Source organism: Silene latifolia, chromosome 4, assembly GCF_048544455.1.
Source record: "Silene latifolia isolate original U9 population chromosome 4, ASM4854445v1, whole genome shotgun sequence".
Classification (NCBI taxonomy): Eukaryota; Viridiplantae; Streptophyta; class Magnoliopsida; order Caryophyllales; family Caryophyllaceae; genus Silene; species Silene latifolia.
In genome coordinates, this window is record NC_133529.1 from 16,112,842 (window position 1) to 16,136,461 (window position 23,620).

The 23,620-nt window shown below is 44.0% G+C and overlaps 2 protein-coding genes and 1 non-coding gene across 4 annotated transcripts in view; 1 reads left to right on the forward strand and 2 right to left on the reverse strand.

Moving 5' to 3' along the window:
* Positions 1-23,620, reverse strand: part of LOC141653110 (factor of DNA methylation 1-like) — a 275,319-nt gene that overhangs the window by 139,922 nt on the left and 111,777 nt on the right. The window lies entirely within an intron of this gene.
* On the forward strand, positions 12,313-12,419 carry LOC141654492 (small nucleolar RNA R71). The gene has a single exon (XR_012548050.1). It is a non-coding gene; the product is annotated as a small nucleolar RNA R71 (small nucleolar RNA).
* On the reverse strand, positions 18,205-19,356 carry LOC141651138 (uncharacterized). Its single transcript, XM_074458860.1, has one exon. It carries the CDS (start codon positions 19,354-19,356, stop codon positions 18,205-18,207), a length of 1,152 nt encoding a protein of 383 aa, XP_074314961.1.

A 23,620-nucleotide genomic window follows, 5' to 3' on the forward strand; every position in this document is an offset into this window, starting at 1 on the left:
AAACATACAACAAGACCACCACAAACTTTCATTCAATGGGGGAATTAAGCAATAATGAAAAAAGGCATAAGCTTTCACTCATGCAATTAATCAAACACCTTGTGTGCATGAACAAGAAAGATAAACAATCCACCAAAGACCCAAATAATCATACAATCATGCCCATAAAAACCATATAGACTCCCCCTAAACCCTAGAAGGAAATCTACTCACTCATATTGGGGATAATTATGCTAATAAGAGGGGAAGAACAAATAACATAGAGAGAAAGCATGATGATTATTGTAGCAATTATAAGAGACAAGATAAATGTAAGCAAATGAGTAACAAACAAATAAGAGAGGAGATTATACTAAAAGACACAATCTTTAACACAAACAACTCAAAGATAGAATCTTTGGGTGGAAATAACAAGTATGAACTAAGAAAAGATGAACAAAAGTGGAAACAACAACAATCAAACAACAAGGATGCAATTTTAACAAAATCAATTAAACAAACTAGAAGGAAAAGCAATATGTAAACTAATGAAAATAGGGAAAGAAACAATACCAACTCAATAGCAAAGATGAATTAGGATAGAATAATAAAGAAGGAGAAACCTTCAATCTTCTTACAACCCGAATTCTATTGCTAACTTAATTCAAGAACTTATCTAATTAGGTAATGATTAACAAAATGATTAATAAAGTTTTGAACTTGGAAAGGGAAATATTCTGAGATCTAGGGTTGTGTGTACAAAGGGTTTAAGGAGGGGGTATTTATAGGCTATCATTGGATTAAGGGAGGAAAAGAGAAAAAGCCCATTTGCGTGCTGCGTATTTCTGTCTTGCGGCCGGCCGCTTAGGCCTCTGTGCCGCAGCGTTCTTCAAAAGCGAGGAAGAATAGAGGTTGCGTAATTCCTGCCGGTGGGCTTGCGGCCCGCGGCAGAGAATTCTTCTTCTTGAGAATTCCTTCCATTTCTTCATGCCAGCTACCCTCTGCCGGTTGCCCGGCTGCCGGCTGCCTATGCCGGCAGCGCGTTCCTCAAACTTTTGGCCAAAAAACTTCTTCAAAAATTTCCTAAGTGTTGGACTTGTGTTCCCTGCCGGTGGGCCGGCTGCCGGCCTGCCGGAAGAGAACATCTTCTCAGCTGGTTTCCTCCTTTTTCTCCTCATAGCAACATCCCCTGCCGGTGGGCCGGCTGCCGGCAGAGGATTATCCTCAGCTCCTTCATCTCCCCTTTCTTCATGTAAAGGCATTAAAATGCTTTTCTTGCCCCAATTCCTCTATACTCGACTCGGTTCCTGCAAAAGGATACACAAAATGACAAGTACGGGGATTGGGCACAAAATGCAAGGAAAAGCACACGAAACCGACTCGATATGAGTCGGAATGCATAAAAGAAAGAGGGAAATAAGGTGCGAATAAATCATATATCAACCTCCCCACACTTAAACCTTACTCGTCCTCGAGTAAGTCCAAAATCAATGAATAAGTCCCTACTATAATAGATATGGAGAGTGGGTGCACAAAATAAGCATCACTCAACTAAGCTACTAACTAAGCCAATCGAGTATTAGCGCACTCAACGCCCCTTCAACTCACAATTTGACACCCATGAGGGGAGAGTGCCCTATTGCAAGGCAAGTTGGGTCTTGGTACAAAATTTTTTACACAACAAACAATGAAGCATGAATCAAAATATAGGATGCATCACAAAAAGGTCAAACCGCATTCCTCATCTAAGCGGCCGTTTTACTTTGAACAGTTAAAGGCTTTGGTCGGGAGATACCGTCTCATAGTCTTGGCGGGTGTCAATGCCCTAGTGGTGGCTCAAGCAACCTTTATGCGACAACCAAATGCCTAAGAAACAAATTCAAAGGCGGGAAAGGGGGAAGCAAAGCCTGACCTTCGAGAATCACATGACACACTCAAGATTCAATCGAATTGACCCATGACTAAGGGGACCAAGATTACCGACTTCCTCACGGTTTTCACTAATCTCTCATTTTTGGAACGGGTGATTTTTGCGCAAAAAGTAACCAAAATCACTCATCTACTCGACTCGTGAGACATGCCCGCAATCTAACATGAAATCTTCTCCTACAAGACCATTAATGAGATGCAAAAAAGGAAAATATGCATAAAAGTAACAGGGGTTGTAACGGGGCTAGGTGATGGGTCGGAACGGGATTGGTGCAAACACCGTTATGGATCATTTGGAGTTTAAAATCAAGTAGTTGTCAAAATTCCGCTTCTTCCACTTTTATTACAACAAATGAGTAACGTCTACACCCTAACAAAAACCGGTTTCCCGAATTAATGCAAACATTGTGCAAACCCGACTCTCTTTGGAAAAATACAAAAATTGTCACCTTATTGCAACCAATGAGTAAAGTCTACACCCTAACAAGAAATTGGCTTGCCAAAATCAAGCAAAAAATGTGTAAACCCGACTCACTTAGGAAAAACATCAAGTGCCCTTTTATTCTTGCAACGCCTTTTTCTACTCCATTGATGAAGGAGTGTTGCTTGGCTTTTTTCTCATCAAACAAAGTAATTGTGCAATTTTTTTTCTTTTTCATTACATTTTTCTCCTTTTTTATTTTCTTTTCTTTTCTTTTTCAAAACCTCTTTATTCAAAGCAAACCAAACTAAACCATCATTCCGACTCAAGTGGATTGTGCACATCCACTAAACCAAGATTCAAATCCCCTTGCTTCATACTACCAACACTCATAGACAACTTTCTTGATCAAGGTCGGTTGTTTTTGGGTTGTAGTTAGTATCGTAGGTATCAAATGAAAGGTCAAGGCTCAAAAGGGGTAAACAAAATCGGTCCTAGTCTAAAGGGTCGAAAAATTAGGCTTATTTGGCAATGTGAGGCTCAAAAAACGGAATGCAACTTGTTGTTTCAAAATATGCATATAAATGAACATCTCATGGTCTAAAAATGAAAGGACGCCATGCTTGTGCGTCGTGATGTAACATGCCACGCAAGGAGCCTACTCACACCTAAAGGGGGACCGGGTATGGATGTACCGATCCCAAGAAGGCTCTATCCTTACCTTTGAGTAGCTATGTCGAAATCTAGGCCTAGTCTACGGTCTTGGTCTCACAAGGTGGTCAAAACTATCCGGTCTAACCTCATTTCCCGGGTATTTGCAAGCAATTACCCTAACAAGGAGGTCACAAGGTGCAAGCCACCAAGAGGGGAAAGACACGACCCAGACAATATCATCATAGAGGGTATCATACTCCCTTCCTAGACCAAATTTTGTTCAAAAATTTATGTACAGACTCAATGCAACAAGAGGGGAACACAACGTATATATACAAGAGAAACAAATGCATGCGAGAAATGGAAATGAACATAAAGTAGACATGCAACAATTTTGACTAAACCTAGCAGCACATCAACACCAACAACCAAAGTTCCTCAAGGGAACATCCAAGGCACAAAAATCCCATTCTCCTTCGTATATTCAAGAGATAAAAAGAAAGAACGGTAAAGGAGTAAGAGATTAGAACGAGTTTACCAAGCGTCTTCTAGCTCCTTTTTGCCTCGAATGGTCGATGTCTATGCCAAAGGTTAGTCAACAAACAACACATATATACAATGCAATGTTTTTTGGAATTTTGAAATTTTTCAATTTTTAGGCATTTTTTGAATTTTTTTATCAAATTTAAAGGTATATACAAATATAAACAAATATTCAAAAAGTGGATATTTCCCTCCCCACACTTGAAATTTACATTGTCCTCAATGGAACAAAGTATAGGGAGAGAAAGGGTAAATGAAAGGAACATATTTTTGGGGTGTTTGAAATTTTAGAAAATAAAAGTGACATATTTTTGGTATTTTTGATTTTTGGAAATTAAAATGCATGTTTTTGGTTTTTTTTAGGCCCTCCCCACACTTATTCATTTACATGGGAGGGCAAGTTGGAGAATTAAAAGAACTTGTTTTGGGGTTTTTTTGAATATTTGAAAAGAAATAACATGTTTTTGTTGATTTTGATTTTTCAAATTTTTAGTGATTTTCAAATAAATATGCAATGCATGATCTAACCTATATGCAATATTGAAATACGATGCAAGCTACACTATATGAATGCAATAACTAAATGTGACAATATATTACAAATTTGAAATCTAATGCAATCCTATATGAATGCAATTATATGAATTTCTAACTAAATGCATACAAAATTTAAATATGAATGAGAAGTTTGGATTGTTGGGAAACATACTTGACATTTGGATTGGGAAGGGAGAAAAGATAGGCCAAACGCGAGGCCGTTTAGGACTCAAGGTCCCCGTCATCATCATCATCATCATTATCATCCCCGTCCACCGTTCCAAATTCGGACTCCCTAAGGAAGTCGTCGGTGTTCATGGGAACGGTGGAGTCCCCGAAACCCCCGCCGGACGCAATGAAGCCGCCCGTGACCGTCCCGGAGGCACTCCCAACCTCGGGGTTGGTGAAGATGGAGGGGGTACTTCCAAACCATTGAGCATCATGCCCCTCCTCTTGAGAAGCGGGAGGGGAAAACCGGGCGCAAAGTAATCCGGCCGGATATTTATGTCGGCGTAGACAAACCGCGCATCCTTGTGGTAGCCACCATCCGGCTCAAGGTAGTAAGAAGGGTGGAGGTGGGAAGGATGCTCGTAGTTCCTCCTCATGTAATCGTCGTAGATCGAAAATTGACCCACGGAGGTGTCATAGTAAATCCAATCCAATCTTTGTTCAATACCTCTCCTCTCAGCGGCGGCGGTTTTCAAACCCAACCGCATGTCACTCATGAACGTGACCAAGTCGGCATGCATAGGAGGCGGGGGAGGAGGAACGTTGCTTGAAGAGCCTTCACCGAAATTACCCCCCCAAGGTTGAGGTTGGAAGGTGGTAGGTCGGAAGGAGGGCATGGAGTAATGGAGAGTGGATGGAGTTTCCCTCCGGTTGTCACGACCATAGGTGATGGGGTTGGTCGGGGGAGGTTGGGTCTCATCGGCCTCCTCCTCAATCTCAAGGAGGTAGGATTCCTCTCCGGGCTTGATTTTGAATTCTGCGGCGTTGGGAATTGGGACGGAATTCTTCTTTTGCACTTGCCAATAATCGACCCCATCAAAAGGATTGGTTTTAATCCACTCTAAATTCTTTTTTAACCAATCTTTGGTGATGAGGTCTCCCCGGATCCACCTCAAGTTGTTCAAGTTCACCGGGCGGTCAAGGCACCTAGCAATTCGGGTTATTATCCCACCCACATGAAGAGGGACTTTTTGCCCCGGCGAATTAGAAAGCTTTTGCAAATGGAGGGCCAAATGGTGACCCACATTGATTTCATAGGGGGTCGGGGTGGTGAGTAGGTAAGACCCCAAAATTTCCAATTCGGTAACCCGAAAAACCCATGGCTCATGGGTCGTAAAGATAGAACCTCCCACAAAACGATGCCAAATGCGAATGGGGGCATTATGACACGCAATTTCCGGCCTTTTTACACCGGTTTGGTCATCCAATCCCGAAATGGCCTTCCACACCCTAGAAAAGTGAGCGGTCTCGGGTGGCTTAAATTTTGGGGCATTGTTGAGGCCGAAAATTCGGCACAATCTACCAAGGGACAAAGAGTGATCACGGTTCATCAAACGGAAGTGCACTTGGTCGACCATACGGGTTTGTCGGTGCTTATCAAGACGGAAACTACTAAGGAATTCCCATGTGAGGCGGGGATAAGTTTCCTCGTGCAAATCATACAAGCCTTTCACACCGACACCCTTAAACAATGCAAAAGTTTCTCCATCTAATCCCATATTTCTCATAGCCGGTCTACAAATGAACTTAGTCGGGGTTAAGGGGCGATTTTTGAACAAGATAAATTTACCTTTTTGCTCTTGTGTGACGAACTCGACATCCGGGAAGTCGGGATCCGGGTTAGTATCACTCGCCGCCGCCTCGACCAAACACTGTTGTGCTTCCGCCATTTCTGATCTTGTCCTCTTGTTTACCATTTTTGATGAAGGAATGAAGGATTGGAAGGGAAGTAGGAGGAAAGGAATGAAGGGGGCTGAGGTAAGGAGGGGATTAATGGTGGTTTGGGTGAGTTTGGAGGTGATGGAGTGAGATATGAGGGAGAAAAGGAGGAAAAATTGAAGAAGGAAGGTGAGAATAGAAATGGGAATAATAGGGGCGTCGGGTAGATTTTAGGCGTTATAAAGAGTCCCTGCCGGTTGGCGAACCGGCAGCCGGCCTGCCGGAAGGGAATTTGCCCCAATTTTTTCAAAAAAATCAAACTTTGTCAAAACAATTTCAACTCGCTGCCGGTGGATGGCACCGGCTGCCGGTCGACCGGCAGAGCACACCCTTATGTCATTTTTGGACCTTCAGCGATTCCCCTACCGGTGGGCCGGCTGCCGGCCTGCCGGCAGGGAATTCCTTCTTCTTCGATTCTCCAATTTTCTCCAACTTAAGAGATCCTCTACCGGTGGGCCGGCTGCCGGCCTGCCGGTAGGGAATCCTCCTCTCAATGTTTCCTTCATTTTTTGGCTAAGCATGCGTTCCTCTGCCGGTGGGCCGGCTGCCGGCCTGCCGGTAGAGGATTCTCCTCCTTCACTTTCCGTTGATTTTCATAAGGTATGGATCTCCCTGCCGGTGGGCCGGCTGCCGGCCTGCCGGCAGGGAATTCTTCTCAGCTTAATTCCTTCAAATTTTTATCAAAAATTTTCAACGCGCTACCGGTGGAGGGCACCGGCTGCCGGTCCACCGGCAGGGAGTTACACCACTTCATTTTCAACTCGTTTTTCCTCTAATACTCAACAATAAACTTCCGAGTCCTATTCTTGCCCATTTTTCGAGTTTTCAACTTTCAAACTGACGGCTCGTGTCGGGATCTTGGGCGAGGCTAGGGGTCCCACCTTCAAATTCAACTTCGTCAAGAATATTCAATCCAAACTATCTCAAATTCTATCTACATGCATGTTATTTACAAATGGTGGTTCTTGTGGAACACCACCAAACCAATTCACTTTCAAGAGTTTCAATTTGCCCTTTCCTCGGGGAGGGGTTCCCCGAGATAGAGCACTTCAATTGGACCTTTGTTGTCACCGTCATAGTAGCGCTTGATTCTTTGACCATTGACCCTAAACGTTCCTCCTTCTTCACTCCAAAGCTCGAAAGCACCATAAGGAAATATTTTCATCACTTTAAAGGGTCCGGACCATCTTGATTTGAGCTTGCCCGGAAACACCTTGATTTTGGAGTTAAAAAGGAGAACAAGGTCCCCAACACTTATCTCTTTCTTCATGATTTTCCCATCATGCCATTTTTTTGTTTGGTCCTTGTAAATTTTGGAGCTCTCATAAGCCTCCAATCTCAATTCCTCAAGCTCATTCATTTGGAGAAAACGTACTTCTCCGGCGGCATCAAAGTCAAAATTCATTTCTTTAAGAGCCCACCAAGCTTTGTGCTCCAACTCTACCGGCAAATGGCAAGCTTTCCCGTACACAAGCTTATACGGGGTGGTGCCAAGGGGTGTCTTGAAGGCGGTTCTCAATGCCCATAAGACATCCAGGAGCTTTTGGGACCAATCTTTCCGGCTCTTGTTGGTGACTTTCTCCAAGATGGCTTTAATTTGGCGGTTAGAAACCTCCACTTGCCCACTAGTTTGAGGGTGGTAGGCAAGGGCGGTTTTATGCCTCACTCCATGTGATTCAAGTAGAGCTTTGAAAGTACTTTTGCGAAAATGAGATCCGCCATCACTTATGACTACTCTTGGTGTTCCGAACCTTGGGAAAATTGTGCCTTTGAAAAGCTTCATCACAACCTTGCTATCATTGGTGGGGGCGGCAACCGCTTCAATCCATTTGGATACATAATCCACCGCAACCAAGATGTATTCATTTCCACAAGAGTTGGGAAAGGGTCCCATGAAGCCAATGCCCCAACAATCGAAAAGCTCAATCTCCAATATATTAGTCAAGGGCATTTCCCTTCTCTTCCCAATGTTCCCAACTCTTTGGCAAGCATCACAAGATTTAACCAAGTAGTGGATGTCTTTGAACATGGAGGGCCAATAAAACCCACCTTGGAGGATCTTGGCAATTTTTCTAGAGGTGGCCAAGTGTCCCCCATAGGCGGAATTGTGAACCCGGTCGACAATCTCCAAGCCCTCCTCTCTTGAAACACATCTCCGGAACATTCCATCCCCACACTTGCGGAATAAATGTGGGTCATTCCAAAAGTATCTCCTAGCATCATTTCTCAACTTCCGCCTTTCTCTTTGTTCCATTTCATCCGGCAAGAAACCACTTACAATGTAGTTTGCAAGATCCGCAAACCAAGGGGTCTTAACGGTAACTTCCATGAGTCCATCATCCCGCAACCACTCATTGATGGGTCCACTCTTGTCTTGTATCCCATGGTCTTCAACGGTCAATCTAGATAAGTGGTCGGCTACAACATTTTCCGACCCGGCCTTATCCTTAATCTCTAAATCAAATTCTTGGAGAAGTAGGACCCATCTCAAGAGTCGGGGCTTTGCATCTTTCTTCACCATCAATTGTCTCAAGGCGGTGTGATCGGAGTAAACCACCACCTTGGACCCAACAAGGTATTGTCGGAACTTCTCCACGGCATGAACAATTGCCAACATTTCCTTTGCGGTTGTAGCATATCCACATTGTGTTTGGTCAAGAGTCTTGCTTGTGTAATATATCACATGATGCTTCTTATCCATAACTTGTCCGAGTACCGCACCAACCGCAAAATCCGAAGCATCACACATTATCTCAAAGGGAAGATTCCAATCCAGAGACCGGATTGTCGGTGCCGTGACCAATGCTCTCTTCAACCTATTAAAAGCTTCAAGACAAGAATCATCAAACACAAAGGGGGAATCCTTAAGGAGTAATGAGGTTAAGGGCTTTGCTATTTTTGAAAAATCCTTGATAAAACGCCGATAAAACCCGGCATGGCCTAGAAAACTTCTCACTCCCTTAACATTGGAAGGGGGTGACAAGTTCTCTATGACCGCAACTTTGGCCCCATCGACCTCAATACCCCTACTTGAAACGATGTGACCGAGGACAACCCCTTCCTCCACCATGAAATGGCACTTTTCCCAATTAAGGACGAGGTTATGCTCCTCACACCGTTTTAACACACTAGCCAAGTTCTCAAGACCAAGCTCAAACGAGTCTCCATGGACACTAAAGTCGTCCATGAAGACTTCCATGCTTTTTTCAAGGAAATCGAAGAATATTGCCATCATGCACCTTTGGAAGGTGTCGGGCGCATTACAAAGCCCGAATGGCATCCTACGGTAGGCATAGACTCCAATTGGGCAAGTGAATGTCGTCTTCTCTTGGTCATCCGGGTGGATGGGAATTTGGAAAAACCCGGAATAACCGTCTAAGAAGCAATAGTATGCATGGCCCGCAAGCCTTTCTAGAATTTGGTCAATGAAGGGAATTGGGAAGTGGTCTTTGAGGGTGGCGGCATTGAGCTTGCGGTAGTCAATACACATGCGCCACCCGGTCACGGGTCTAGTAGGTAGGGTGGTGCCATCCTCTTGTTCAACCATTTGTATCCCCCCCTTCTTGGGTACCACGTGGACCGGACTAACTCATTTGCTATCGGTAATTTGGTATATAATACCGGCCTCTAGGAGTTTCAACACTTCATTTTTCACCACCTCGGCCATCTTTGGGTTAATCCGCCTAAGACCGTCAACCTTGGGTTGACTCCCCTCTTCCAAAACTATTCTATGCATGCACAAACTCGGACTTAAGCCCTTGATGTCGTCAATTCTATACCCAAGTGCCCCTCTATGAGTTTTCAAGATTTCCAAAAGCTTCTTTTCTTGGGACTCATTTAGGTTAGCATTAACGATCACCGGGTAGGCCTCTCCCTCATCAAGGAAAGCATATTTGAGTGAGGGAGGCAAGGGTTTGAGTTGTACCTTTGGAGGGAGAAAGCCCTCCACTTTCTTCAATAGTTCCTCATCAACTTCATGATCCTCTTTCATTGCCTCATCATACAAAGAGATTTGAAAGACCTCTTCCATCTCCGCTTCTTCACGGGCTACTTCATGTACCACCTCATCTACCAACTCAATAGTGCTCAACCTTTCCATCTTTGGTCCTTTCATCAAATTAGGTAGGTTAAATTCGACATTGTTGCCCTCGATTTGGAAGGTTAGCCGCCCATTTTTCACATCAATGAGAACTCCTCCGGTAGCCAAGAATGGCCTACCAAGGATGATGGGAGTGTGGCTATCCTCCGGAATATCAAGGACAACAAAATAGGCGGGGATTAAAAGCTTTCCAACCTTGACGGGTACGTCCTCAAGCACCCCCATAGGGTGTTTAACGGACCTATCCGCCAATTGGAGAGTCATTGAAGTGGGAGCAAGGTTTTGAATTCCGATTTTCTTAGCAACCTTCAAAGGAATAACACTTACACTTACTCCCAAATCACAAAGAGCTCTGGATATGGGCACACCACCTACTACACATGGGATTGAAAAGCTCCCCGGGTCACCAAGCTTAGTGGGCATTTTATTAAGGATATGAGCACTACATGCCTCTTCCATAGCCACTATTTCTTGGCCACCCAAGACTCTTTTCTTTGTCAAAATATCTTTTAAAAATTTTTAGTAGGTTGGCATGTTCATTATCACCTCCGTAAAGGGTAGGGTAACCTCAAGTTTCTCAAGCATGTCACAAAACTTGGCATACTTAAGGTTTTCCCTACTCTTTATGGCTCTTGAAGGGTAAGGAATTTTAGGAACAAGTTGGGAATTTGAAGATACCTTTGGAGGAGTCGAATTCTTTGTTACCTTTTTAGATTGTTGCAAAGGTACTTCTTCAATAGCTTCCTCCTCATAAGGGAGGTCTTCAACATACCCATCAACATCCTTGTCCTCTTGAATTACCTTCCTAGACACATCTTCACAAGCTTTCTTCCCTTTCTTGTCTTCTCTAGCATTACCCAATTGTTCAATGGGTGAGCTTTCCTCTTCATCATTTACTTCCAACTCATCCCTCTTGGGATCTTCATCCATTTCCACCACAAGGTCCTTGTAGGGGTCCTCAAGCTCTACACTACTCCTTAGCACTACCGCATGAGCATGGTGGCTATTTGAGGCATCCTTGGAGTTTTGTCCTTGAGCCAACAAACCATCGGGCGGCCGTTGAGGGTTAGCCATAGCATGAGAAGCCATCCTAGATTCCATTTCCCTCATGTCCTTAAGGAAGGTAGCCCTCAAATTTGCTTGTTCTTGTTGAGTAGCTTTAGCAAAATTAGCTATCTCTTGGCTATGTTGAAGTTGCATGTTCTTTATCATCTTCAAAAGCTCAACTTGAGAGAGCTCACCTTGGGGTTCTTGATGAGGTTGGTTGGCTATGGGTAAAGGGAACCCATAGTCATACCGAGCATTGGGACCTTGGTTGTTGTTTTGCCCCACTTGAAAGTTAGCTCTAGGACCGTTGTTGTTGAAGTTTGATCCTTGACCTTGCTCTTGAAACCCTTGAACATACCCTTGCCCAAACCCTTGGTTTGATTGATTCACTTGATTCCCTTGGTAAAACCCTTGATTTCCACCAAAATCTTGGTATCCTTGTGCTTGGTTCCCATAATTTTGGTTTTGATTGTTGTTTTGCCATTGGTTTTGATTTCCGGGATTAGGTCTTGGGTTAGGGAATATTCCCCTTTGTTGAGCAAAACCGGGTGGGTTGGTTGGGGCTTGTGGTTGAAGGTGTTGTGGGTTTTGAACATTGGTGCTTTTGTAACTAAAGTTGGGGTGGTTCCTCAAACCGGGGTGGTAGAAATTTGTATTTGGATTGTAGACGTTTGGGTTGTTGTAAGGTGGTCTTGTGGGTCTTGAATTGTTGTTAAAGGCTTGAAAAGCGTTAACCTCTTGAACATTCTCTTCATAGACCCCATTGTAATTGTTGCCACACAAGTCATAAGTATGGCCACTTCCTCCACAAAGTTCACAACTTGCGACTTGAGCCACTTCTTCCATGGGTGCCCCATATGAGGTTGCGGCTTGGTTCACTTGATTTCTTGAAAACTTCTCAAATTGTTTTGTGAGTAAGTCGAGCTTGGCATTTGTCTCGGAGTTGGAGGCATTTTCCTTAGGAAACTTCCCATTCCTTCTTAGCATGTTCCCTCTAGAACCATAGTTTGCCTCCGAGTCTACCATTTTCTTGATCAATGTCGTGCCTTCTTCATCACTCAAGTGATAAAATCCTCCCCCCGCGGAGGCATTTACCATCTCCTTAGTCCTTGGTAGCAAAGTTTGGAAGAAAGTTTGAGTGATGTACCATTCCGGTATTCCATGGTGGGGGCAACTCGCTATCAAGTCTTGATAACGGTCCCAAGCTTCACCCAAGGACTCCCCATCCTCTTGTTGGAACGTATGGATCTCATTACGGAGCATCGCGGTCTTGGAGGAAGGGTAATACTTGGCCATGAATGCTTTAGCCAAAGCATCCCAAGTAGTGAAAGTATCCGGTGGGTAGATGTTCAACCATCGGTCCGCTTTGCCCGTTAATGAAAACGGGAACAACATCATTCTCAAGGTGTCTTCGGACACCCCATTCTTCTTCATCATTGAAACTTTCCTTTTAAACTTCCGGAGATGAGCATGGGCATCCTCTTCAATATGCCCCCCGAACAAATCCTTCTCAATTAACCCGACTTGGGCGGGATGCATTTCAAAGTTGTTTGGGGCCAAGGTGCCAAAATTGATAGGGTTACAAGAATCATTATGGTTAGGCCGGTTATGATCTCTAAGAGCCATTTGTGGTGGTGGACTTGGTACTTGATGTGGTGGTGTTTGGGGTGGGCTATTATAATTAGGGAAGTTATGAAAGGGGTTTTCTAGTAGGGTCTCAATTGTGAGGTTTGGTTGAAGTGTGGTTGTGGTATCAATATTTTGCGGGATGTGTGAATTTTGTCGGTCTAAGTTTGCTTGAGGGGAACTATTCCTAACTCTCTCAAGGGTCCTTGTCCTCAAGGTTCTAAAAAGCCTTTCGGGGTCGGAGTTGAAGAGAAGAGCTTGGTGGTTCCTTCTAGGCATGCACTTGACAAATCGTTAGTCTCCTAGTGTTTTTACACACTAGGGCAAGGCAAGAAATCACACACTCTACAAAGAACACACAACTAATAAAACAAACTAACAATTGAGATAAGACTAAAGCAAAGACTCTAAGCAAAAACTAAGCATAACCTAACGCCATCCCCGGCAACGGCGCCATTTGATAACAAGGAATTTGTCGTCTTATCCCTTTACCAAAACTATTTATAACCCAATTAAATGTAGTATTTAGTCGGGGTCGAACACAAAGACGGCGAGGGTTTCTACTAGGTCCGACTTAGAGTCAAGTTTAATCAACAATGAAAGGAGGGGTTTTGGTTTTAACTACTAGAGCAAATAAACAAACAATCTAGTGAAGATGAATTCAAATGATTAAAGGCTAGGGCTTTCGGGTTCATCTAAATGGTTTAAGGGCAAACATGATGATTTAAGGGGTTTATGGTAAGAGTTTATCCTAAGATGCAAAATCAATGTCTTGATTATCCTAAAGGTGACAACTAACTCTCATTAAGTATCACACTTCTCTTAAACATACAACAAGACCACCACAAACTTTCATTCAATGGGGGAATTAAGTAACAATGAAAAAAGGCATAAGCTTTCACTCATGCAATTAATCAAACACCTTGTGTGCATGAACAAGAAAGATAAACAATCCACCAAAGACCCAAATAATCATACAATCACGCCCATAAAAACCATATAGACTCCCCCTAAACCCTAGAAGGAAATCTATTCACTCATATTGGGGATAATTATGCTAATAAGAGGGGAAGAACAAATAACATAGAGAGAAAGCATGATGATTATTGTAGCAATTATAAGAGACAAGATAAATGTAAGCAAATGAGTAACAAGCAAATAAGATAGGAGATTATACTAAAAGACACAATCTTTAACACAAACAACTCAAAGATAGAATCTTTGGGTGAAAATAACAAGTATGAACTAAGAAAAGATGAACAAAAGTGGAAACAACAACAATCAAACAACAAGGATGCAATTTTAACAAAATCAATTAAAAAAACTAGAAGGAAAAGCAATATGTAAACTAATGAAAATAGGGAAAGAAACAATACCAACTCAATAGCAAAGATGAATTAGGATAGAATAATAAAGAAGGAGAAACCTTCAATCTTCTTACAACCCGAATTCTATTGCTAACTTAATTCAAGAACTTATCTAATTAGGGAATGATTAACAAAATGATTAATAAAGTTTTGAACTTGGAAAGGGAAATATTCTGAGATCTAGGGTTGTGTGTACAAAGGGTTTAAGGAGGGGGTATTTATAGGCTATCATTGGATTAAGGGAGGAAAAGAGAAAAAGCCCATTTGCGTGCTGCGTATTTCTGTGCCGGCGGGCCGGCTGCCGGCCTCCTGTGCCGGCAGCGCGTTCTTCAAAAACTGAGGAAGAATAGAGGTTGCGTAATTCCCTGCTGGTGGGCCGGCTGCCGGCCTGCTGGCAGAGAATTCTTCTTCTTGAGAATTCCTTCCATTTCTTCATGCCAGCTACCCTCTGTCGGTTGCCCGGCTGCCTATGCCGGCAGCGCGTTCCTCAAACTTTTGGCCAAAAAACTTCTTCAAAAATTTCCTAAGTGTTGGACTTGTGTTCCCTGTCGGTGGGCCGGCTGCCGGCCTGCCGGCAGAGAACATCTTCTCAGCTGGTTTCCTCCTTTTTCTCCTCATAGCAACATCCCCTGCCGGTGGACCGGTTGCCGGCCTGCCGGCAGAGGATTATCCTCAGCTCCTTCATCTCCCCTTTCTTCATGTAAAGGCATTAAAATGCCTTTCTTGCCCCAATACCTCTATACTCGACTCGGTTCCTGCAAAAGGATACACAAAATGACAAGTACGGGGATTGGGCACAAAATGCAAGGAAAAGCACACAAAATCGACTCGATATGAGTCGGAATGCATAAAAGAAAGAGGGAAATAAGGTGCGAATAAATCATATATCACTAGGTCCCCTACTTCAAGGGTCCTGACCTTAATATTCTTGTTATATGTCCTTGCTACGGATTGTTTATACGATGCCATACGTATGTAAGCGCTTTCTCGTAGCTCATCAACTGTATCCAGGCTCCTAGCCATTTCGACTTTGTTCGCTTTCTGCCGCCCGACGATACCAGTATCTCGTGCGTGGGTACAGAACTTCGAGGGTATTATCGCCTCCGCTCCGTATACAAGGCTAAACGGAGTTTGACTGTTGCCATTTTCGGCGTTGTTTCGTCGACCAGTACCGGTGGTAGTTCATCCGCCCATTTCCCCTCAACTCTTCCGTGACGTTTTCGAGGTTCTCCACAATGATTTTATTGCTGGACTCCGCTTGGCCGTTGGTTTGTGGATATCTGGGGGCTGATTTTCTCAGTGTTATGTTCCATCGTGCACAGAAGCCCTCGGTGTTATCTGATATGAACTGGGACCCATTATCGCATATGATCTCGGATGGTATCCCAAATCTGCTTATGATGTTGCGCTTGATGAAAGAGATCACATGTTGCTCTTTTACCTCTGTCATTGCTTCTGCTTCAATCCACTTTGAGAAATAGTCGGTCATAGCTAGCATATATACTCTGTTTCCTGGAGCCCTGGGCAGTTTACCCACTATGTCCATGCCCCACATCATGAATGGCCATGGGGAGATAATCGGATGCATTGGTTCTGCTGGCTGGTGGATTGCTGGAGCCGCCTTTTGACACGACTCACAGCGTTTAGCATGGTTTACTGCGTCTGCGCGCATGGTGGGCCAGAAATACCCTTGTCTCAAGATTTTGTTTGACAGACTTCGCCCTCCAGCATGGTTCCCGCATTCTCCACTGTGCACATCTTGCAGGACTGTTTCTGCTTCCTCTTTGCTTAAGCACCTAAGGCATGGTCCTGCCAATGATTTTCTGAAGAGAATATTATCAATCATGATATACCTGGAAGCTTTTATTCTGAAACTTTGTGCTTCTTTTCTGTCTTTAGGGAGTGTTCCGTCCCTTAGCCAATTTAGGTATGGAACCCTCCAATCTGCATCCTGCTGTCCTACTGTGGAAACCAACGGTCTGGCTCCCTGCGCACACTGTATGTATACATCCTTTTTCACTGGATCCTGATTTGGCTCCTTTTGGATGGCTGGAGTCAATACATGGGTAATCGATATGTTTGATAGTTCTGCGGGCTGGAAGGTTGCTCCCAACGTTGCTAGAGCGTCTGCCTCCACGTTCTGATCCCGTGGCACCTGAGTGATCTTGAATGTTCTAAACTTCGATTTTTGCTCTGTGGCTATCTTCAAGTAGGCTATCATCTTTGAATCTCGCGCCACATACTCGTTGTTCACATGACTTACCACAAGTAAGGAGTCACTATACACTCTCAGATTCCTTACCTTGAGCCCTGACGCCATCTGCATCCCAAGTATAAGGGCTTCGTACTCGGCCTCGTTGTTGGTTGCCTTGAATTCACACCTAATAGCTTGTACTATCATATCTCTTTTAGGAGATCGTAGGACCAAACCCACACCAGCCCCTCTTGCATTTGAGGCTCCGTTAATGTATAGCTAGGGTCCATATCTCACCATCCTGACTCCCCGTCATTGTCAGCATTCCTTCTTCTGCGTCCCCACGGGTAGCAGGGCAGAAGTCAGAGACGAAATCTGCTAGGGCTTGGGATTTTATCGCCGTTCTGGGTTCGAATTGCAAGTCATACCCACTAAGATGTACTGACCATTTAGTTATTCTGCACCAAAGTTCAGGCTTCCTTATAATAGTCTTTAGCGGGTAGTTGGTTATTACATGGATGGTGTGAGATTCAAAGTATGGCCATGATTTATAAGAAAAGAATCAAAGCCAATGCTAGTTTCTCAAAGGAAGTGTACTGGTCTCGGGCAGGGAAGCGAGAGACTTGCTAATGTAATACACAGGGTGCTGCACTCCTTCTTGCTCTCTGACCAAGACTGCACTTACAGCTGCTTCCGTGACGGATAGGTACAGGAATAGTGGCTCCCCTTGCTCCGGCTTTGCGAGTAGCGGCGGCGTGCTTAGGTAGCTTTTGAGTTCCGCGAATGCTTTTTCATGTTCTTTAGTCCACTTGAATTTCTGACTCTTCCTCAGTATATCATAGAACAGTTTGCACCTGTCTGAAGCCCTTGATATGAACCTGTTTAGGGCCGCCACCTTCCCTGCCAGCCTTTGCACATCCTTTGGCTTTTAGGGAGATTCCAGCTGGAGTATCGCTTTTATCTGTTCCTTGCTTGCTTCAATTCCCCTCTGGGTCACCATATACCCTAAGAATTTTCCTGAAGATACTCCAAACGAGCACTTGGATGGATTAAGTTTTATCTTGAACTCCCTTAACGTCTGGAAGGTATCTGCCAAGTGCTCCATGTGCATTTCTGCTTTTCTAGACTTCACCACCATGTCGTCGATGTATACTTCCATGGTCTTTCCTATTTGTTGCTTGAACATTTTATTCACCAACCGTTGATAAGTGGACCCGGCGTTCTTTAGGCCAAAGGGCATGACCTTGTAACAATATATGCCTCTTTCCGACATGAATGTTGTTTTCTCTTGATCTTGTGGATGCATCTTGATCTGATTATAGCCGCTCCATGCGTCGAGGAAAGTGAGTACCTCGTGTCCTGCAGTAGCGTCCACCATTGCATCGATGTGTGGTAGTGGAAAGGGGTCCTTGGGACAAGCTTTATTTAGATCTGTGAAATCTACGCACACCCTCCATTTGTCGTTCTTCTTGGGCACCACTACCACATTAGAGAGCCACTCAGGGTAGCTAACTTCCCGGATTTTATCTGCTGCCAAGAGACTGTCTACCTCTTTGTTAATGACCTCATTTCGTCCTGCCGCAAATTTTCTTCTCTTCTGCTGTACCGGAGTGCAGCTTGGGTTCACGCTCAATTTATGCGAAATAACGGATGGGTCTATACCCACCATATCATTGTGGGACCAAGCGAAGCAATCCATGTTATTTTTGAGAAATTGGATCAGCTGGCTACGCAGCTCTTCACTGCAAGTTGCTCCAATCAACATTGTCCTATCCGGGTGTTCCTCGTCTAGGTGTATCTAGTCTAGCTCCTCCGAGGGAGGCTCCTTGTATTCTGTCGAGGTGCCCCGGTCGTGTAATTGCTATGAGGGGAGCTTGGTTGTAGCCTTGAGGGCTTGGGTATAGCAGTTTCTGGATTCCTCTCGATCTCCTTTTACCGTAACCGTGCCCCATGGTGTTGGGAACTTGAGACACTGATGATATGTTGAAGGCACCGCTTTCATCTGATGCAGCCACGGTCTTCCTAGTATCACGTTGTAGGTGGTTGGCCCTTCGATGACTAGGTATCTCACTAGTTTATTAACTCCTTCAATATATGTTGGGATGGTTATCTCACCTACTGAATGCGCGGTCTCCCCACTGAATCCCACCAGGGGCACAGATTTCTTTGTCAGGTTTTCTTTATCGAAACCCATGGTTTTGAGGGTTTCGAGCATAATAAGGTTCACAGAACTCCCTGTATCTACCAATGTTTTCCGTACGGTGCAATTGCCAATGGATAACGTTATAGTTAGGGCATCGTCGTGCTGCTCTGCGCCGCTCTCTATGTCAGTCTCATCGAAAGTTACCGGGGGTAAATTGCTCTGGCTTACTCTGTACGAAGTTTCTGGATGATCCCCTTTACTTCCGGTGGCTTTCCTCTTGGCAGCGGAGTATGTCAAACCTGCTAGCTCAGATCCGCCTGTTATCACGTTGATAATCTTCGTGCATATGGGTGGAGCAGAAGGAAGCACCTGATTTGCTGCTTCTCTTCTATCCCGCTTGCCCCCACGTGATAACAGGTGGTCCAAGTTTCCCTTGCGTACCTGGAACTTTACCTCCCTCCGCAACCTGTAGCAATCTTCTGTCCTATGACCTATGTCCTGGTGCCATTCACACCTCTTGCTGCTGTCTCTGTCGTCGTTTGGTCGATCCTGAGTGGGAGGCTTTGGCCACCTCACCTGATCACCCAGGCTTCTGAGTGCTTTTAACAACCCCTCCATTCCCGTGTTGAATCCGTATTCAGATAGCTTAGGAGGATGCAGAGAGTCGTCAATTTGCTGAGTTTTTTCTGCTATTCTGCTGATATTGGGTCTGCTGTACGGCTTAGCTCTGTCGTCTTTCTTTTCTGGTGCAAATTTCCTGCTTGTCTTGTCGAAGCTTGTTGTACCCTTTCTAGCCTGTATATCTTCTTCCAACCTTAATGCTGCAGTAGCTCTCTGCTGGACTTCCTCGAATCTCTCACAAGGATACATCGTTAATTCTTTGTAGAGGTTTGATTCCTTATCCAAGCCCTGCCTGAAGGCGTTGATGGCAGTGGACATATCACAGCCTCGTATTGAGACTTTTTCTGCATTGAACCTAGTGACGTAGTCTTTGATTGACTCACCTATCTCCTGGACGATCCTGTATAGATCACTTGGCTACTTGGGTGTTCTCCGGCTACTGGAGAATTGTTGGTTGAAAGCGTTGACCAGATCGGCGAATGAAGATATGGTCCCGTTAGGTAAGCCGACGAACCATTGTAATGCTGCTCCGGTTAGGGTCGAACTGAATCCTTTACACATACACGCCTCCTTTGAGGCTCCCGTGGCGGTAGTAACCATCATCTTCTGCTTGAATTGACTGATATGATCACAGGGGTCTGTGGTTCCATCGAAGAGGGTCATCGTTAGGACGCCGAATCCTTTTGGTAAGGCCACCGTAGCTATATCGTCGGTGAATGGTGAGTCGCATAGCTTTTCGGTGCAGCCATCTCCATAGGCAGAGGCATTCCTGGGACCCTCCGGAGGAGGCTCCGTAGTTCCTAGTACTGCTGTTCTATGTATGTCTCTCTCCCGGTGGGTCGCAGATGCTCCTGTGACTGTCGTTCTGCTCCTCGTACGAAGTTTTGCTGTTCCAGGACTTCTGTTTGACGTGCATGCGATGTTGTTGCCGCGGGAGTGCCTTCCCAGGTATATTCAACTTGATTCATAACTGGCATCCTGGTTATTGGTACCGCAACTGTAGCCCTGCTTCTCTGCTGTCCCACCGCGCCTGATGTGGGTGTAGGCTCTTGGCCTGCTGGTTCCTCGTCTGGCGTTAATGCCCCCAGTCCTGTTGGGACCAGGCCTCCTCTTGGCTGGGGTGTTCTATCCATGTCCAGCCTGAGTGCTACTTCGCGTGGTAATATCCGTGTCTGCCTTCGATCCCCACTTTCTCCTGGCGGTCTTCCAGATCTGTCTTCTTGCATCCAAGGGGTCGAACTAGCGGCCTGGCTCCTTAACTCATTGATTTGTGCTCGGAGGAGATTGTTGTCTTCTTCCATCTGGGATCTCATGCTTCTATTTTCGCTCTGCATAGTCCTGATGGTCCTGGCTAATGTGTCCAACCCGCTAATCATGATGCTGGTGGGACTCGGAGGAGCCTGAATCTGTTGCCTGGGTTGTGCTCCTTTTTCTGACTGCATGACTCCCTGCTGTCCCTGAGCGACTCCTGGATTTCTAGTCTGGGCCCTTCCCGAAGATGGGCTTGCTGCTGCCTTGGAATTCTAACTTTGCTTGGCTGCTGGTATCTGAGTAGCAGCGGTGGTCTGGACCGAGGTTGTACGTGCTGCCACTGCTGCCGAGGGAGATGGTACTCGTGTTGCTGCTGAAGGGGGCGGTACCTGTGTTGCCGGTGCACCGCCGACGCTGCCTGAGGGGGTTTCCTTGTGTCCGGACATGTTTTGACAATTGAGTAGATTGGCTAACGAAGACGACCACTATGCCCCACGGTGGGCGCCAAACTGTTTTGGTAAATTTCTACCAATTTAGGGTTAAAGTGGTCTTAGCGTTAGGTCTGTATTATGATTTTATTGATTGTCGTAGGTTAACCTGTATGAACAACGTAAATAACGAACACAAGCGATTTTGGTGACGTGGAAAACCCGATGTGGGAAACAACCGCGGGGGGAGACGGAATCCCAACAATATTTTCACTATAATTCGGGAGGAAATACAGTTTGTACGATTATTATGAATGCTAGGGTGTAGTTCTTGTATTTTCTGATGATCGTTCTTCCTTGCATTGAGGCGCCTTATATAGGGGAGCTCGTTGGGCTAGGGTTTCTTGCTTTCCCTCCAAGTTATCCCTAATTTGACACTGGGTAGGACTTTCCTTCTTCGGATCTCACAAGATGTTGGACTTCCACAAGCTTCTCCCGGGTAGACCAAAGCCCACATCCTGCGCTGCTTGCTGATGCTGGCACCCTGACTCCCTGATACCCTGCATTCCGTAACGCTTCCAGGCCTGCTGCCCCAAGTCAGCCCATATCCAGATTTTGGGCCTAACATTCTAAATACTTCTTCAAAGCCTCCTCTCCTAACTCTTCCTCGTCTTCCTCCTCTTACATATCATCATTCTGTACTTGCATTTCATCTCCTTGCATTTCTTCTTGTTCCTCCTCTACATTTTCATTCTCATCTTCTATTTCAATTATTGCCAATGTTATATCACCATTATTAACATCTTCTTGAAAGATAGATTCATCAGTAGGAGCATCCACTTGTGATCTTGCCTTTATTTTAAATACTGCTGACCAATGATCTTTATCTCTTTTGATATTTGGATAAGGAGCATAGCAAACTTGTTCCACTTGATATGCTAACACAAATGGGTCATATTTTGGAAATTTTTTGCTCCGATTAACATCCACAAGTTTATATTCCTTATGTACTTGCATTCCTCTTTCTGAGTTATCTATCCAATTACATTTGAATAAAATAACGTTGTAAGGGTTTTTCTCGCCAGTATAAGACAACTCAACAACTTCATTTAGGGTTCCATAGTAGTCAGCTCCTTCAGTCGAACTCACACACACTCCATTGTTAATTGTCGACTTTTACAAATCTTTCCCATCTATGAAAGCTCGAAATTTGTATCCATTGATGGAATAATGCTTCCATGTTCTTACTTTTTTTGAAGGTCCATTTGCTAAGGCAACTACAACTGGATCTTTTAAATTATTTACCTAGAATTAATGATAATGAACCAATTATTTACCAAATAATAATATAATTTAAATAAGCATTATAGAATACATATTATTTACTTACTTGACCTCTAAGCCAGTTAGGGAATTTTGTTTCAAATTTGTTCCAAATATCCTCGGCCATAGAAACCTCAGGATATTCTCTTTTGATGTAATCCTCAAACAACCTATTCAAAAATGCCGAATTAAGTTTTGAATTAATTTTTGCATGTTTTACTTGAAACAACGTTTAAAATTAAAAAAAAATTCACCTACCTTTCCATACGTTTCAACTCATCAGAATCACAATTAGATAAAACATAGAGGTGTGCACGTTCATATTCGTTATCTTCCAAAAATCTTTCACGACATTTTCCAGAAGTAGTGCCCTCATGATCTTGAAATAGCTCGGGCAAGGTAGAATACTTCGCCTTTTTCTGACCTATGTCAAGGTCTTTTGCCTTTGTGTCTATATGATCTTCAAAGTAAAAAGAACAAAAATTTGCTATTTCTTCAAGCAAATATGCGTTGCATAATGACCTTGAACACGAGCTTTATTTCCAATTTTTTTTTTCAAATGATTCAAGAACCTACAAAAAAATTGGTTAAGAATGAATGAAATTAAGTAATAACCTTAAAAGGCTTCGTAAAAGATATTGATATTACCTCTCAAAAGGATACATCCACCTATATTGCACAGGACCACCCACTTTCACTTCATATGGCAAATGAATTGGCAGATGTTCCATTGAGTTAAAAAATGAAGGTGGAAGTATTTTTTCCAATTTGCAGATTATCTCGACAATATTTTTCTCGAGACTTGTTATTTTTTCAATTTGTACTGATGAAGTGCACAAGTCTCTGAAAAATTGACTAATCTCAGTTATGGCATTCCACTCATTTTTAGGGAGAAGGTGCCTTAAAGCAACCCGATAGAACGCTCCATAAACACATGACAGTCATGGCTTTTCAAGCCATGTAGCTTCAACTCATTCATATCGACACATCTTCTCAAATCTGAAGCATAGCCGTCTGGAAACTTTAAATTACATATCCAATCACACAACACTTTCTTCTGCTCTTTTTTCAAAACGACTGAATGCACCTTTCGCGACCTTGAACAAAGTTGTAACATGTCTTTTTGTGCATTTGGGTTCAAGGTTGTCTTGTCTTTTCTATCCATCACCATGTGAATTAGTTGTTCGAAAAAAATTTTCTCAATATGCATGACATCAAGGTTATGTCGAATTAGTAGTGTACTCCAATATGGAAGCTCCCAAAAAATACTTTGTTTCCACCACCCAATTCGTTTCGCTTTAACCGTTCTCAATTCATGGTCAGATGCATCCACGATTTTTGGTAAATCTTTCACACATTCTGATGACCGGGTTTTGTCGTCACTTCCGGTACCAAAAACTATTTATAAAGAACCAAGTAAAAGTAGTATTTATTCGGGTGTCGAACACGAAGATGGCGGGGGTGTATACTTAGTCCGTTTCAAGTCCTATTTTAGTCAAACAAAAAATAAG

Excerpts from the sequence above, each read along its gene's own strand:
- LOC141651138 (XM_074458860.1), bottom strand. The coding sequence starts at position 19,356 with ATGTATCCTTGTGAGAGATTCGAGGAAGTCCAGCAGAGAGCTACTGCA.